The sequence below is a fragment of the Canis aureus genome, chromosome 9 (genome assembly GCF_053574225.1).
Source record: "Canis aureus isolate CA01 chromosome 9, VMU_Caureus_v.1.0, whole genome shotgun sequence".
In the NCBI taxonomy this organism is placed as follows: Eukaryota; Metazoa; Chordata; class Mammalia; order Carnivora; family Canidae; genus Canis; species Canis aureus.
Window position 1 is genome coordinate 20,537,672 of NC_135619.1, and position 17,502 is coordinate 20,555,173.

Sequence of the window (17,502 nt, forward strand, 5' to 3'; positions counted from 1 at the left end):
ACCCAAACGGGGAGGGGGAGGAGCAGACTACCAGCTGAGCAGGGAGCCCAACACTGGGCTCAATCCCAGAACCCTGGGCAGATGCTTAACCGACTGAGCCACCCAGGCACCTGTTTCTCTATTAAAGAAAGGAAGAATGAACATAAGGAAAATGTTTTAATTTCATAAGGTAAACTATTAAAAAGCAAACAAGAGGGGATCCCTGGGTGGCACAGCGGTTTAGCGCCTGCCTTTGGCCCAGGGCTCGACCCTGGAGACCCGGGATCGAATCCCACGTCGGGCTTCCAGTGCATGGAGTCTGCCTCTCGCTCTCTCTCTTTCTGTGTGTCTATCATAAATAAATAAAAATTAAAAAAGAAAAAAAATAAAATAAAAAAATAAAAAGCAAACAAGAGAAACATCTGATACTTGACAAAATGCTCAAGATGAATATAAATCAAACACATAAAAGCACAAAAAGGGGATCCCTGGGTGGCGCAGCGGTTTGGCGCCTGCCTTTGGCCCAGGGCGCGATCCTGGAGACCCGGGATCGAATCCCACGTCAGGCTCCCGGTGCATGGAGCCTGCTTCTCCCTCTGCCTGTGTCTCTGCTTCTCTCTCTCTCTGTGACTATCATAAATAAAAAAAAAAAAAAAAAAAAGGCACAAAAAGTATGCATGCATGGATATTGGAAAAATGGAAAATGAAAAAAATGTAAATTATAGGCATTAGAAAGCAAATAATCCTAATTTGTTGGTAGTGTTTGGAAAATAACTGATTATTTTCATTTGAAATAAAACCAAATGCAGTAAGCCACTTACTTTGTAACAGCCAGTGAAGAATGCATCTGCTTTGTCACTATATAAGTCCCAAATAGCACACCTAAGACTGATGCTTAGGTAGAACTAGGGACCTCTCTCCAATAGTACACCTTTCCAACTGTGTTCTTTGTGCTATTTTTCAAAGGAGATCTAAGATCTGATTGTTGTGCAATATCCAATGTTACCAGGTCAAAGTGTTTGGATTATATTATGAGGGCAAAGAGAATGACATAATCAGATTTGTATTTCAGTGAATTGAAGAATGGAGGAGACTGGGGAAAGCAGACAGGTTAGGAGGCTGCTGCACCAACCACATGAGACATGATGAAGGCAGAACAACAGTAAAATGGAAAACAGTAAAGAGACTAGGGAGATATTAGAAAGGCAGAAATGGTAGAAATGGTTACTAAAGATGTTGTGGAGAGTAAGAATCAAAAAATGCTGCTTCACTGGTTTCTGGCCTGGATTGGACAACAAGCACATTCATCACATGCAGGCCACGGGCTAGGAAATATAGAGGTAAGTTTATCAAGTGGGGAACTGGATGGAGAAAATGTCAGCTCACTTTTCGAATCAGCCCATAAAAGAATAAATGTATCTTCTTACAACAAAATAAAAATGCACAGAAATGAGGTCTAAAGCTGTTTTTAGAGATAAAGGCATTAGGGGTAGTGGATTCTACAGTAAATTTCAAATAGTTCTGGACATATCAAAGCTTCTCAATGCTGCTAACAATTTAGCAGATACACTATCTGCTCTGAATTTTATTAAAAGGGTTAAACATTTCTTTCTTCAACAATCTATTTAAATATCTAGCAATTGAGTAACAGCTAAATTAGATACAAACAGATCCCAGGTGCTTTCTTTCAAATGGTAAGTTAAAAAAGTATGATGATATATTTGTTCCTCCGTATGCCTTACTTTAGCACCTTCAGCTGTAATTGATTTAGAAAAGTAAAGGACAGTTGGGGGTAAGTACTGACTTACCACTCAAGAACAACAATGCACTCTTAAAGAGTGTAAGTTAAGGGCCCATGCAAATTAAATATGTATCATCACAGGGGCTTAACTCAATTCAAAATACGTTAATCCAAAACTCAATTTCCTTATGGCAAAAACGACTACTTTGGGGAGGATGTAAGTGCTCTAAAATTGATTGTGGTGATGATTACACAACTCTGAATATTCTAAAAACCACTGAGCTGTACACTTTAAATGGGTGAACTGTGTGGTATGTGAATTATATCCAATAAAGCTGCCATTTAAAAAAATGAACACTTTTTTAATCTACTCATAGCAGATTTTATAATTGCTCAAATTTTATATGAGGCTTCTCAGGCTTTATCAGACTTCGAAACAAGCAGGAAAACACAGAAAAAGTATATTTTATTGGTATTTAGGCCTAGCACAGTTCAATTCAAATAAAATGGAACAGAGCAATTTATTTAATTGAATATAACATATAAACAATTTTTTTAAGTTTGTTTTATCATATGATTGTGTTCATGCAAGTACAATCATCAAACTGTCCTTCTAAGCATTTATCATAGCACCACCTTTTTATTTGCAGTACTCGATATAAATTTCATTGTCAAACATCTGGCTTTAGCAATGTAAACATTTGCTACAAGTAAACTTTAAAAGGTGAATGATACTAATGAATAAATCAAAATAAAACTGAGCATCACCACATGATATCATTCAACAAAATATTATATAATACTGTTTGAATAAGAACTTAATACATTTCATAAAATGGAAGCAAAAATAAAAAGCAATATGTAAACTCCCAAAATAGTGTTAAAATACTGAAGGACATAAAGTAAAATTTACTTCTGAAAAATAAGGGGAAAAAACATAACCATGCAGTAAAAAACAATTTTGGTTTAGTAGTGATGACAGTTACTTTACTGCAGACTTCCTAAAATGCACTATAACAAAATGGCTTATTTTCTATCACTCTTTTAAAAAAAAAATTATCCTGTTTAATCATGTAAGTTGGGTACTTTATGGGAATTTCACATTTTTTTGTCAGTTGTGGAACTGTTACCCCAAAAACTTTTCATCTCTAAACTATTTTTCCAAATGACCAAAACCATTATCTTTGTGAAAATTACCTTATATAAAGCCAACTAATTCCTAAACAAATCATCATAAAAATAAATCTTCCTTAACAGAATAAGTACAGAAAAAGTATATGCATAAGTGCTTGAAAATCACAGATATATTTTAATGAACAGGCAAAAATGTTCACATTTATCATTACTGTTGATGATTTTGTTTACTTTCTGGCTAAAATCAAGTTTTCAAAAAGTCAGCAAGGACATATTCAGTGCCACTTTAGATTTTTCTACAATATACAAATGAGTTATATCTCTGTAGTACAAGGCCAACTCTATTTTTTACTCTTTAACATAAAGTTATAAAGGCCTCAGGTTTCTAAAACCAGTCATAATACTGTGGGAAGCAAAATAAATTTGTTCTTATTGCTCTCATATTCCAGCTTAATCTACAAATGTGAACATTTTTCGACATGTTATCTCAAACCATACTAATACAAAGCCTAGAGAGATACTTCTGTTGATTTCCACAGATAAAATGAAAAAAATGAAATTGAAATATTATTTCCTCTTAAGTGTCCTTAATATGTTTAGCTCTTCAAGCAGCACTTGACACAGCAAGTTTCTTCAAGTGATCCATAAACACTTGTAAACTAACATCATCTGTGAGAATAGGTGCTCCAGACTCCTAGAAGAAAGATGTTTGCTATGATTAAAACAGAGTAATACCTTAAAATGTATAAGCAAATGTTTAAAACAGACAAGGAATCATTGTAAGCAGAATAACACCGATATTCCTGTTGTAGAATAAAGAATCTGACTGGCCCTTGTCCCAGGTTCCTCAGAGGGAGACTCTATACCCTTGAAATTTCCTAATAGTAATGTCTTTGTTATTCATAAGCCCCTCAACTTACAACTGAATTCATGAGCTCAACTGAGATGAGATGACTCAGGATGGGGGCCAGTCATCAGAAAGATCAACATGTGATTAGAGGGCTGGATATTTCAGACAACCTGACCTCTAGGGAAGGGAAGTGAGGAAAAGGGAGGGAAAAAGGGGAGCTGGAGATTCAATAAATCAGGCCTGGTAGTAAAGAAACAAATCTTGATACCAAAGCTCAGTGGAGCTTCCTGTCTAAAAAATTTATCAATATGCTAGGAGGTAACACATCCTGATTCTATGGGGAAAGAGCACAGAAGCTCTGTATCTGGAACCCTCCCAAACCTCACTCTGAGGGGGTCTCTTCGCTGGTCCTTATTTGTATTCTTTATAATAAAACTGTAATCATAAATATAGTGCTTTTCTGAGTTGTGTGTGTTCTTCTAGAGTAATCAAACTGAGAGGGGGAAGCACCACCACCACCAACTCCCCCACCCTCTCACCCCTACAGATTGGAAGTACAGGAATCCCACTAGCAGCTGGCACCTGAAGTTGGGGGCAGGCCTGCTGTGAACTACGTCATTTAACTTGCCGAGTCTGCACTGCCCCCAAGTGGTCGGCATCAGATTTGCACTGCAGAATCCGGGCAACTACATACCCAACCTAATCTCTACAGTAGTAAAGTGTTCATTTGTCTTTTATGTATTGGTGCTTTATCACTACCAATCACAGTGATAGCATCAAGAGTACTGATCACAGTAAAGCATCAAGAGAACTAATTAATATACCCTGCTAATAATTAGTCATATTCAACTGAATTCTCATTATTTTTAGTTCTCAGTTTAGCCCTTATAGAGAAGTTATATGTACCTATCCATATCTCCCTCTATGGATAGACATATATAACTTATGAAGAGAGAAGTTACATTTATCTCCGTATCTCCACATAGATGTAGAGATAGATGTGGAGGAGGGCTAAGAATCTAGCCCTGAATCTATTGTACATTCAGTTAACAGGAATAAATCTGCCTTGGTAATATTACTGCTGCCTGTCTACTAAATAAAATTGAAATTGCACATATTTTGGGGCACCTGGGTGGCTTAGTTGATTGAGCATTTGACTCCTGGTTTCTACTCAGGTCATGGTCTTGGGGTCCTGGCATTAAGCCCCATGTTGGGGTCCGTGTTCAGTGAGAAATCTGCTTTAGAGATTCTTTCTCCCCCTCTCCCCCAATGCACCTCCTACTGCTCGTGCTCTCCTCTCTCTCAAATAAACACATAAAATCTGGGGGGTGGGGGGGAAGAATGAAAGAAATTGTACATATTTTAACAGACATGCCAGCTGGAAGGAGGTATATTTACAATTTTTTTAAAGATTTTATTTATTTATTTATTCATGAGAAACATAGAGAGAGAGGCAGAGACATAGGCAGAGGGAGAAGCAGGCTCCCCACGGAGAGCCTGATATGGGACTGGATGCAAGGACCCCAGGTTCACAACCTGAGCCAAAGGCAAACACTCAATCACTGAGCCACCCAGGTGTCCCTACAATATTTTTAAAATAAACCATGCTTATCATTTTCATTCAAGTCATTTTAATTGATCTCTGTGGGCCCTAAGTAATTATCAAGAGTTAAGGAAAATCCCTAACTTCAATTTTAATAAAAACTGTGTTGACAGAATGACTTTGGTAATCCAAACCACTAACAGTGAAATTCTATTGTAGCAAGAAAAAGGTTTCCTGAAAGATTTTATATCTTGATTTTTACATTTTTCACCTGATACTCAAGTTCTCATTTATAAGTAAATATAAAAAATCTAAACCAAGTAATTTTCAGAGATCAGCAAGTGAATAACAAATAGGAGATGGGCATTTTTAGCTCTTGCAAATTCCAGTTTGGCATAGCCACAGACATGCCATGACCTCTCCTCAATAAAGGACAATCAATTTTACTATGTGTTTTCATACATTAATCATAAAAACTTGATAATGGAGACAATAGCACTGAGAATAAGAGTTTGGAGTCTGGAGCCAGACAGCATGGACTCGATTCCTCCTCAGCCACTTGCCTGCATGACTTTGAGGAAGAGAAATTACTTAACCTCTCTGTGTCTTAGTTTCCTCATCTGTAAAATAAAGGTAACAAAAGGACCTATTTCATATGGTTGTTATGATTAAATGAGTTCAACTGTGTAAAGAAACAGAACAATACCTGACACACACAGCAGGAATACAACATGTCTGAGCTATTATTACCTCTTTTGAAAAATCTACTCTTATAACACCAAAAATATTTTTCCTTATTGTACATTCAGTTAACAGAGAAGCAAAGGTCTCAAAACTATGACTTAGACTAATAATAATCTGGTAGCTCTTGCTTTTTTTGTTTTCTGTGAATATTCCTGATTTACACATTTTCCACTTCAATTCACCCAATCCCAGATGTATTTCACCCGGTCAAGACAAAAATATACATCAATTTTCTAATTTATATATGTAAAGATTTTATTTGAAATTATAAATACTAATGCTCAATGCAAACATCAAAAATTTGCAGCTGATTGACCTTAATTTTTCAACTGTGCCTGTTTTCTCCTTAAAATATATCCAGGATTAGGCAGAAAGATCCAAGCTATTACTTAGTATATGAAACTACAGCAGTGGGGAAGCAGTGTTGCAGTGGTGCCCTCTTCAGGCCATCTGTGGATAAAACTTATCACTGGTACTTGATTTCTGACAAAAAGAAAACTAAATTGTAAGATTGTATAATTTTTAGTAAAGTACTTGGCTACCAAGTTAACTCTCTAAACTGCAATCATGGATTTAGCTTAATGATTAAACATTTGGATTCTCCAGTCAGAGTAGCACAGGGTCAAATCCAGACCCTAACACAAGTTAGCTATGTGATCTTAGATAGGTTACTTAAGCTATTTAAGCCTAATTTCCTCTTCTGCAAAATAGAGTTAATAGTAAGTACCTCATAAGAATGTTTTAATAATTAAGTATTAGTGCATAAGAAGCTTAGCACAGGAACTAAAACAGTATAGATTCAGCTTATTAGTTATTATTATGATTATTATCTATAAAAACATTAACAATTTTTCTTACAAAAAAGCACAGGTCAAGAAAGACCTTAGGGCTCTCGTTTATGCCTCTACTTCCAGGTCATAATAAACTTCAAAGTTTATTTATTTATAAGATTTTATCTATTTATTCATGAGAGACACAAAGACAAAGACAGAGACATAGGCAGAGGGAAAAGCAGGCTTCCTCTGGGAAGCCTGATGCAGGACTCGATCTCAGGACCCCAGGATCACACCCTGAGTCAAAAGCAGATGCTCAACCACTGAGCCACCCAGGCATCCCTAAATTTCAAAGTTTAAAACAGATTTTCTTTCCTATTTAAAGTATCTTTGGGGCACGTGGGTGGCTCAGTCAGTTAGGCATCTGACTTTTGATTTCAGCTCAGGTTGTGACCTCAGTGGTCATGGAATCAAGCCCTGTATCAGGCTCCACACTCAGTGGGGAGTCTGCTTGAGATTCATTTTCCTTCTACCCCTCCCCCTGCTCAGGAACAGGCATGCTCTTTCTCTCTCTCTCTCAAATAAATAAATAAATCTTTAAAAATAAAATAAAATAGGGGAACCTGGGTAGCTCAGCCAGTTAAGCATTTGCCTTCAGCTCAGGTCATCATCCCAGGGTCGTAAGATCAAGCACTGTAGTGGGCACCCTGCTCAGTGAGGAGTCTGTTTCTCCTTCTCCCCCCTGCCCCTCTACCAGCTTATACACTCTCTCTCAAATAAATAAAATCTTTTATAAATAAATAAATAAATCATTAACGAGACTTATTATTTCCCCACTGAGAACAAGGAAGAATAACTAATATTTACCGAGTCTTACTGTGCATATCAAGTACATATTCTTAAACTTTGTTAACAAAGTCAAAGATAAGTAACACAGTTTTCAACTACCAGCCCAGAATGATGCCTTTCCATGCTTAACAGCTCAACACGTTCTTTATAAGCCTACTACCAACTACATCTCCATGTTGTAACTTATTATTTTTTTTAAGTAGATTTCACGCACAATGTGGGGCTTGAATTCACAACCCTGAGATCAAGAGTCTCATGCTCTACTGACTGAGCCAACCAGGTGCCCCCATATTGTAATTTAAATCCAGAAAAGCAAGAAGCAAGTTATTATTTCCATGAACTAAACCATACTTTTTTTTTTTTAAGGTTTTTTATTTATTCATGAGACACAGAGAGAGAGAGAGAGAGAGAGAGTGAACACGAGCAGAGACATAGGCAGAGGGAGAAGCAGGCTCCATGCAGGGAACTTGATGTGGGACTCGATCCCGGGACTCCAGGATCATGCCCAGGGCCGAAGGCAGGGGGCTAAACCACTGAGCCACCCAGGGACCCCCAACCATACTTTTTAATGTGGAAATTCAGCCACGAAGATTTATTTTATTTAGTCTGCATTAATGTAGGCTCACAACATTTTGTTAAATAAATTATATAAATGGCAACAATCAGCTAGAGGGGAAGAACAGCTACCCTCTTTAGAAAAGGACTTCTGTATTCTTCCCACAAACCCTAGTTCACCAGAGCCCCTTGCCCACAGGTATTGCCCCTTCACTCAGAGAGTATCAGATTTTCTCGTAAGAGCTTCATTCATTTGTTACTTACCTGCCCCTAAGGGCATTTGCTAGGGGACCCCTGACAAATACTATTTTAAGGTATCCATTAACCTCTCCTTCTCCATGAGTAATCACCATTTCCATGAACTTTATTAATTGGTACTACTTTCTTATCCTCTTGCAATTTTCTTAAGTAAGTTTCTCTGAAGTTGTGAGATCCAGACTAGATCCAATACTCAGATGACTCAAGCATAATGGAAAGGCTGATTTATGGTACATTCTGTATTCCAAACTTCCACGTCATAGTAGTATACTTAGCTTTTTGTTCCACAGCAAGTGAAATGGTGAGGGTGATATTGATAATCATATGTATATGCATTATACAGGCATAAATTTTTTTCTTTCATGTGCTATATACCCCTTCCACACTTTCCAAGAGTAAGCTCCTTTCCTTGCTCTAAAAAATCTTACCTTTCAGAACTTTTAGACCATGGATTCAATTTATTTATCTATATCATAAAGTCTCTAACTCTTAAATACCTCCACAAAGCTCTCATACTCTAATCTCTGTTCTTCTGCCCAAATCTATTATACTCAATACATGCTATGTTTAAGGTACTGTGGGCAGTCAAAAATTAAAATAACATAGTTATTATTCTCAAGTAATTTATAACCTAACACGAGAGATAAGAGCCATCAGAAATGGATGAAAAAAAGGAATGAAGGGGGAAAAACATATTAAACAAGTCATGCAATCATAGAAAAATTTTCATGGAGTCCATAAACTTCGAACTCAGCCTTGAGGGATGGCTTCATGTGTACAAGTGGTAATAGGGACAAGTTACAAAGATGGTAACATGCTTAATGTAGTCAAAGTAGAATAAGAAATCCAGTTGGCTAAAAAAACAGTAGCTGAAAGTGGGAAAACTTTGGATTATGCAATAAAGGACCCTCAAAAGCAATATAAAGAGTTTATTTATAATTCTATAGGGCATTATTAAAGATTTTTTTAAAAACTTATTTATTTGAGAGAGAGAGCATGTGGGCTAGGGGAGGGACAGAGGAAGAGAGCAAATCTCCAGCAGACTTTGCACAGAGCCCAATGCAGGGCTTAATCTCATGACCTGAGCCGAAACCAAGAGTCCCTTAACTGACTGAGCCCCCCAGGTACCCCAAATATTAAAGATTTCTAGCAGTGCTCTTAACTTAAAACTGCTTCAGGGAGACCACTCTGGCCACTGTCAAAATGGAAGAAAAAGGTCTGAAGCACTGACACTCTATATGAATAGTAACAAGGGCCTGACCTCAGTTAGTGACGTGGAAAGGAGGGAATGGATAGGGGAAAGTGATCAAACCATTTATGAATAATTAGGGGCAGAATGGAAAAATAAAATGCAAATGACTAAAGTTCCAAGCCTTGGGAACTGAGAAAATGGTGGGGTCCTCTGTAAAAATAGGAGAGTCAAACAGAACAAGATGGTAAAAAAGAGGTAATTTCAAGTTGGGACATGTTGCTTATGCAATGTCTACAGGAAGCTCCTCCAGTGACGTATATATAACAGGCAGTTATGGAAATTCCAGTCTACAGCTCAATGTGAAGTCAAACTAAAGGTAGAGATTTGCCAGTTAGCCTCAGATGAAAGCTGAAGCCTTATGGGTGTATGCAATCACCCGTATGCAAAAAAACAGTGTATGCCGGGAAATCAGGGAAAAATTTTGAGGTACCTCTAAATTTAAAGAGAAGAGGCTTTAATCCTAATACTACTTCTTCTACCCAGCCTGGACCTCACATAGAAATTACTGTACTCCTTTTAATGTGTCCATCTTTCTTATTTCCAGTGCTAATATCACCCCCAAAATCTGTCATCTTTGATGTAATGCCTGAACTACAAAGCATGGTTAAAAAACATAATGGAAGCAAGCTCTAGAAATTGTTAGTAAATAAAATGAGCGTTCCAATATGAGCGTTCTGTCCTCAACATCTTTCTCTCTCATTATCCTTCCTACCAATTTGCTTTTGCAGAGGGAAATGTCCTGCCTCCTTAGCAATGCATCAGCTGCATATCGTGCTTGTGATCACACTTTCTGCTTTTGAGGATCTTAAACATCTGTAAGCTTTTTTCAGCATCTTACAGTTGATCTACAAATAAGTTCTATGCCCTTACCCTAATAAGTATCATCCTTTTATCCTACTATTCAAAATCAGATTAAATTTGCAGAAAAACCATTTACACTTAACAATCTCCACTTCTTTACCACCCTAGTACTAACTCCTTACAATCTATCTTGTATTCAATCAATATTTAAAACTGCTTACCAAGGCCACAAATGACCTACCTCCTAGTCTTCAAATTCCACCTTTTTGTAGTCTTTACCCCCCTTCAAATGTCTACAGCATCTCATATTTTGAGATGCTCAGAACCCCCTTCCTTCTTTCTATAAAGCCCTCCTTCACCTATTATAACATGGTACAATATTCTTTTCATTTTCCTCTCACCTCTCTATTTGTAAACTACTCCTACCAATTGTACTTCCTCAAGAGTTTATCTCATCCTTCTTTTGCTTCTCTACTCTCTCCTTGGACAAGTATCCACTGTGATGACTTTAAATATCACTTGTCCATGATCAACTTTCACATCATTGCCCTGATCATCAACCCAAATTTCTAAAAGCCTGCTAGATGTTATCTGGCCATCTAGATGTTATCTCAAATTCAGTGTGCCTAAAATCAAACGTTTTCTCTCTGCCTCCCACTTGCTGGTACATGTTCTCCTAGTTATACTAGCTGAAAACCCTCCTTACCTTGTTTTCCCTCAGCTATTTATTTTTTAAAAACTCAAACCTATAGAAAAGTTGAGAAAAAAGTACAATGAACACCCACATACTCTATACGTAAATTCATTAACATTTTGCCACATTTGCTTTATGTTTCTTTATGTTTCCTTTTTTCCTTTTCTTTCTTTTGTGAATCACTTCTGTAAATTGAAGATATCATGATGTTTTACCCCCAAATGCTTTAGGACGTATCTCCCAGGGTCACGGACAATATCCTATATAACCACAACAGTAGTATCACCATCAAGAAATTTAGTAATATTATACTAGTAGCTGATAAATAGTACATATTCAAATTTCGCAAATATCCCAATTATGTTCTTTATACTTCTTTCCTCTGTAAAATCCAGAGTTCAATCAGAATTCAGATTTTGCATTTAGCTGTCTTGCCCTAGAATAACTTTTACTTTTCTGGAACATCTAATCAAATCTCATTGGTTCCACTTTTAAAATATCACTAAAATCTATTCCTTTTCACCATCTTGCCTTCATTCTCCCTCACTTGGATTACTTCAAAACATAGTTTCAACCTGCAGAATGTTCTCAATTTTAAGATTCAACTTTACTTTCTAAGACCCAAATTTACCCTGTTCAAAAACCTTCAGTAACATTTTATTACTTACTAAATAAAGACTCAGCTCCTCAGAACTCAACCTGGCATTTAAGATCCTCCACAATTTAGTCACACAATACACTTCCAATTTTTTGTTCTATTCATCCTATGTGTGCTCTGTACCTTACTTAGTCCATACTGTCCTCTACTTGGAAGTCCTTTCCGCATACAATTTCTACTTCTTAAAAACTGTGACCATTCTAAAAGGAAATGTTCCCTTTTGTGAGCTCTTTTCTATTCACACAGTCTCCTACTGCTATCATGTGCTGTTTCCCCCCTTCCTCTTCTAACCCCTATAATATTTTATACTTTTCTAAAAGAACATATCTCATACTGACTTATATTTTAATTAGATATGTATTGTATCTCCAGTACTAGATTACAAGCTCTTTAAAAGCAGGGACGATCAAAGTGATGAATCACTAAATCCTATTCCTGAAAATATTATACTATATGTTAACAAACTAGAATTTAAATAAAAACTTGAAACATTAAAAAAAAAAAAGCAAGGATGATCACTATGTATCCTAAAGTGCCAATACAAAGTCCTATACATTGGATACTTGATAAATGTTGTACCAATAGGTAGGACTTCTTACAAATCAAAATATATTAACAATGATTTCCAGGCTCCTGCCTATCTTGTTCAACTACAATCCCTGATCTCTTTCAACTTATTATGTGTGGCCTTTTGTAGTTCATGTCCTAGCATTAAGCTTAAATCATCACTTCCTATCTTATATTATACACTATATTGCTTTTTTGTCTCAAGGGTGTAGTATTAACCTTGGAATATGAAGGAATTCTACCTATTTGATACGATCACTTTTTATTTTCTATGGTGCCACCAAATGCGAATTCTATTTTCTACTCATTTTTTCATTAATTTTACAACAGAAATCACTAGCAAATACACAGGAAAAAATGTAGTTCTCACTAAAATAACAAACTATAAATACACTAAAGAAATAATTCCAAGTTCCACTATTTACACTTACCTGTCCCCAGGCATACATATTGTTATGAGTCTGGGAAGGGTTGACTTTTGAAAGCAGGAAACGAGCCTTACAAGGGGAGAAGAAATAACATTATCCATTAAAAACAGATTTAGTCAATATGAGCTGAACAAACACAGTATGTAACTTAAAATCAACTTTATTTAATATGTTTTAATAAAACTAATTTTATTAAAAAGCAACTTTTAAAAAATAAACTAATTTTGGAAATATGTGGGCCACAGCATGTTACAAATAAATGTACCCTCTTCTCTCCAAGCTAAACACTCATAACAAATAATAAACTGCTGAATCCAAAATTCAGCATATAAAATTTATGTGTGCAACAAGTATAAGAGTTGTGTGAAATTTACTAAACACTTGGTCTGAAACATCAGAGATTAGAAGTACCAAAAAGTGACCTATATATTCTTTTACTTTAAACAATGACTCTCAGGGATCCCTGGGTGGCGCAGTGATTTGGCGCCTGCCTTTGGCCCAGGGCGCGATCCTGAAGACCCGGGATCGAATCCCACATGGGGCTCCCGGTGCATGGAGCCTGCTTCTACCTCTGCCTATGTCTCTGCCTCTCTCTCTCTCTCTCTCTGTGACTATCATAAATAAATAAAAATTTAAAAAAATAAAATAAAAATAAACAATGACTCTCAAAAATAAATAAATAAATAAATAAAAAATAAACGATGACTCTCAAACTTTCTTAAACTGTAGGTTTTTCCATAAGACAATTTACTCAACACTTTAACCATCTATCCACTAAATCTAATCAACAGAAAAACCAGAATAAAAGGAAAATAGCACTACACATGACAACACATCAATGAGAAAACTAGGCATAAATTATCATGTCATATAGGCAGTCAATCTTTTGAAATTTAGTACCACACAAAATCTTTTTCTACTCTATGAGTAAGCATTTTAATACAAGAGCACTGGCTCTAGAGTCAGAACACCCAGATCTGAATCTCAGTTTCTCCCCTACTGTGTTTCCTTGGCCACAATAACCTAAGTTTCACTTTTATTATCTGTAAAATGGAGATAACAATATGACTGTTTTGAGGATCAAATGAGATAAGGTGTGTAAAGTACTATCAGCTTTACAAATTCTCCATACATGGTAGCTCTTATTACAAATATAATAAAACCCGAAAAATAACCGCTATCATTTCTGAATAACAGTTGCTGATATTTATCACATAATTTATAACACTGTGCTAGGCACTAGAGATATAATAATGAATGAAGCAAGGTCCCTGCCTTTAGCAAGTGAAACAAACTTGTAATAACCTATAGTTAATTTATTATAACTCTAACAAAATTACAAGGGAGAAGTAAGAAGTATTTTAAGAGTATATGTTAAGGGATCTTAAACCAAGCTTTCTGAAAGGTCCTGAAGAGCCATGTATATTTGTAACGTAGTTAATCCTTGTAATTCTAAAAACCACAAAGCCTTTTGTAATACAATGCTTTGTAATACATGACATTTTCTAAAAACTGAACTGACAGAATGAGGAAAACAGAAAAAATTATGTTACCACAAACTTCATATTCATTGACTTTTTCATTAAATAAGCAGATTTAAAACAATTATGCCAAAAAAGGTACACTAAATTATTTTCCAAATTGTTCTTCTTGCTCAACTAAAGCTGACATAGCACCATAACATCATTCTGGCTCTGTTACTAAATCTGGGCTGGTGGCAGAAGGTGGGAGAAACTGCTAGCTTTAGGCAACTGGCCCATAATCACTACTTTGCTCTCAGTGCTGAGGCAAAAACAAGCATATTTTCCCTTGTAAACTTTCTTTCTACCTATCTCCTTTCTCTTTTACTTGCCTTATGAAGTAGTCTTTTCATATTAAAGTCAGAAGCAAGTGAGAACAACTCATTACAAGACTAACAACAAACAAATTAACTGTACTTACCTGGCTACCTCCATGTTCAGTGTCAATGTACCTTGGCATTGGAAATCTGGAATGAAGAATCTCTTGTGCATCATCCACTGGGGCTTGTAGAAGATGGCGGAAATTTTCATATTCTGGCATGTCCTGGTATCCTGACTTGCGCCACTGTGCGATGGTCTAATTTTAAAACAATGAAAGGAATTATTACTTTCAATTTCTTGCCTTTCCAAAAACTTTAAGAGGTTTTTTTTTTTTTTTTCAAAAGAATTGATCCTCAGAAAATAAGAAAATTATAAATTATTATTTCATTTATCAGTTTTTAAATCAAGACATTTGGGATGCCTGGGTGGCTCAGCAGTTGAGGATCTGCCTTTGGCTCAGGGCATGATCCCAGAGTCCCAGGATGAGGCCCACATTGGGCTCCTTGCATGGAACCTGTTTCTCCTGTCTATGCCTCTCTCTCTGTGTCTCTCATGAATAAATAAATAAAATCTTTAAAAAAAAATAAAAATAAATCAAGACATTGATTTTGGTATTCTTGTGTACATAGATGCAAAAGTAGAATATTTCTTCTCCTTTAAAAGTAAAAAGAAATAATAAACCAGAAATAATTTTAAACACTATGTTTATATTATTAGCTGAAAGCTATCTACTTAAGTTTATGATAAACAAGGGGGATTTTTGTCAACAGAAGATTTCCCAGAGACTTAAAAATTAACTGCCTACTATATAAAATCTTTATCAATGGAGTAACATTCTGGCAAGATATATAAACATATAAACTTGAGTAATGATAGCAGTAACATTATAAAGATAATATATGTGTAGAAGAGCATCTGAATCAATTCTTTTATTAAAGGAAATGGCTCCAAAAGCCATGTAATTAAATCATCCAAAAATTTAAACTTGGCTTGGTTTCTAACTTAATTGCATCAGTCAATATATACTCTATATAGCTTTATATTCTGTATTTAACAGAGAAACAGTCATGTGCATTTCCAATTTCTCTGTTAAGTACATTAACAAGCTATTTTTTTTTAATTACAAAAAAAAGCAGCAAACTACCTTACTGTCATTAGGATAGAATAGACATTATTCTTAAAAATTAAAGGACATTAGTATTGGTAGCAATTAAAAATAATAATCAATATATCTTTTAAAAGGCCTAGATAATGTTACTTAAAAGGATATTTTGAGTAACACCTCTACTATTATAGTGCAAATCTTTTTTTTTTATAGTGCAAATCTAAAATCATTTACAATTAAAACAATTTGAAAAATAAATCTGCATGTTACTAGACTAACTAGAATATAAATTTGAGTGTGGGTCTGTGAAAAAAGAAACTCAGTATTTCTCAAGGCATCCAGAATATAATGCTTTCTTATACAGAGGAAGCATTTAATTATTGGCTAAATGAATAAATGCAGGAATGGAGAAAGTTCTGCTAAATACCTGGATTAAAGCTTAATGGCGGGGCACCTGGGTGGCTCAGTGGTTGAGCGTCTGCCTTTGGCTCAGGTCATGATCCCAGAGTTTGGGGATCGAATCCCATATCAGGATCCCCATAAGGAGCCTGCTTCTCCCTCTGCCTATATCTCTGCCACTGTCTCCGTGTTTCTCATGAATAAATAAAAATCTTTAAGTAAGTAAGTAAATAAATAAATAAATAAATAAATCTTAATAGCTACTCAAATATTCTGCTCTTTTCAAGTATGTACCATTCCAATCAAATAAAGGTATAAGTTTTAACTCACTTATGCTTTAAATAAGTTTTCAGCTCATGTGGAATATTTTTTTAAATACTTTAAATACATTAAATGGAATACTTTTTAAATGACTAACATGAAACAATGAGAGAACCTGCCTACTAACAAAGGCTTTTCCCTTCTCAATATCTCAGGTAAAACCCCAAAGTATGGTACACCTATGTATACATCAATGCTCTTACTTTCACAACACTATGCTTTATGTAAAATGCATTTATCCAATAGTACGTGGACAAATGGACAAAATAATCACAGGTAGATCAACTCCAAGTGCCATCTAAAAACCTGTGGTAGAAAGAATTGTATTTTATACCTATTTTATAAAAATAGAAATAAAAGTTTATCCTGAAGGAAGCACTAGCTATATAGTAAGGAGGGGAAAGCTTCCATGAATAAAAACTTTATGACACATATATGCATAGCTTTAAATGCTATGGAATCTTACCTCACCATGATAGATCAAAATCTGGAAGAACGTGTCCATGAGAAGAATGCGATCTGCAAGAATGCTGCTGCTATCAAGAAGAACCGGCTAACAGCAGAAAACAGAGAGAGAAGAAGAAGATGGAAAAATAAATTACTTAAAGTTACAAAATCGATCTTTCCAGAATATTTTAAAAATTTTAAGTTTATATCTTATAACTTAAAAACATCTTGCTATCATGAATTCTTGCAGTATATTTTTTCTGAGAAATCACAAAAAATGGAGGTAACAATGGAAAAAGTAGAGCCAAGAGGAAATCAGTGTTAACTCCTAAGGCTGATGATGGCTCCATTTAGTGAGAGTGGAAAGGCTTGGGAAAGAGCAAATTTGGAGACGGAATAGTTCTGAATAGGAAATGTAATGAGCTAATATACATTAATAGGAAATATAATGAAGCCCGAGCTAATGACATAAATTTGGGTATCACACACATTAAGATGGTATATGCATCACAGTATATGTCTACACTACAGAGAGAGAGGACAGAGCAAAAGCCAGAGATGGA

The 17,502-nt window shown here is 35.6% G+C and overlaps 1 protein-coding gene across 7 annotated transcripts in view; it reads right to left on the reverse strand.

The window, feature by feature from the left end:
• The window catches only part of SEC23A (SEC23 homolog A, COPII component), an 85,751-nt gene that overhangs the window by 26,283 nt on the left and 41,966 nt on the right, over window positions 1–17,502 (reverse strand). For 3 of the 7 annotated variants that reach the window (XM_077909102.1, XM_077909103.1, XM_077909107.1), the window contains exons 17-19: window positions 16,959–17,045; window positions 14,768–14,923; window positions 12,830–12,895 (exon numbers count right to left, since the gene is read on the reverse strand). In XM_077909102.1, the coding sequence (XP_077765228.1) occupies window positions 12,830–12,895; window positions 14,768–14,923; window positions 16,959–17,045 (309 nt within the window). Of the gene's footprint in view, window positions 1–2,165; window positions 3,549–12,829; window positions 12,896–14,767; window positions 14,924–16,958; window positions 17,046–17,502 lie in introns of those variants that run through there. The other 4 variants (XR_013386055.1, XM_077909106.1, XM_077909105.1 and 1 more) reach the window with 3 other exon arrangements.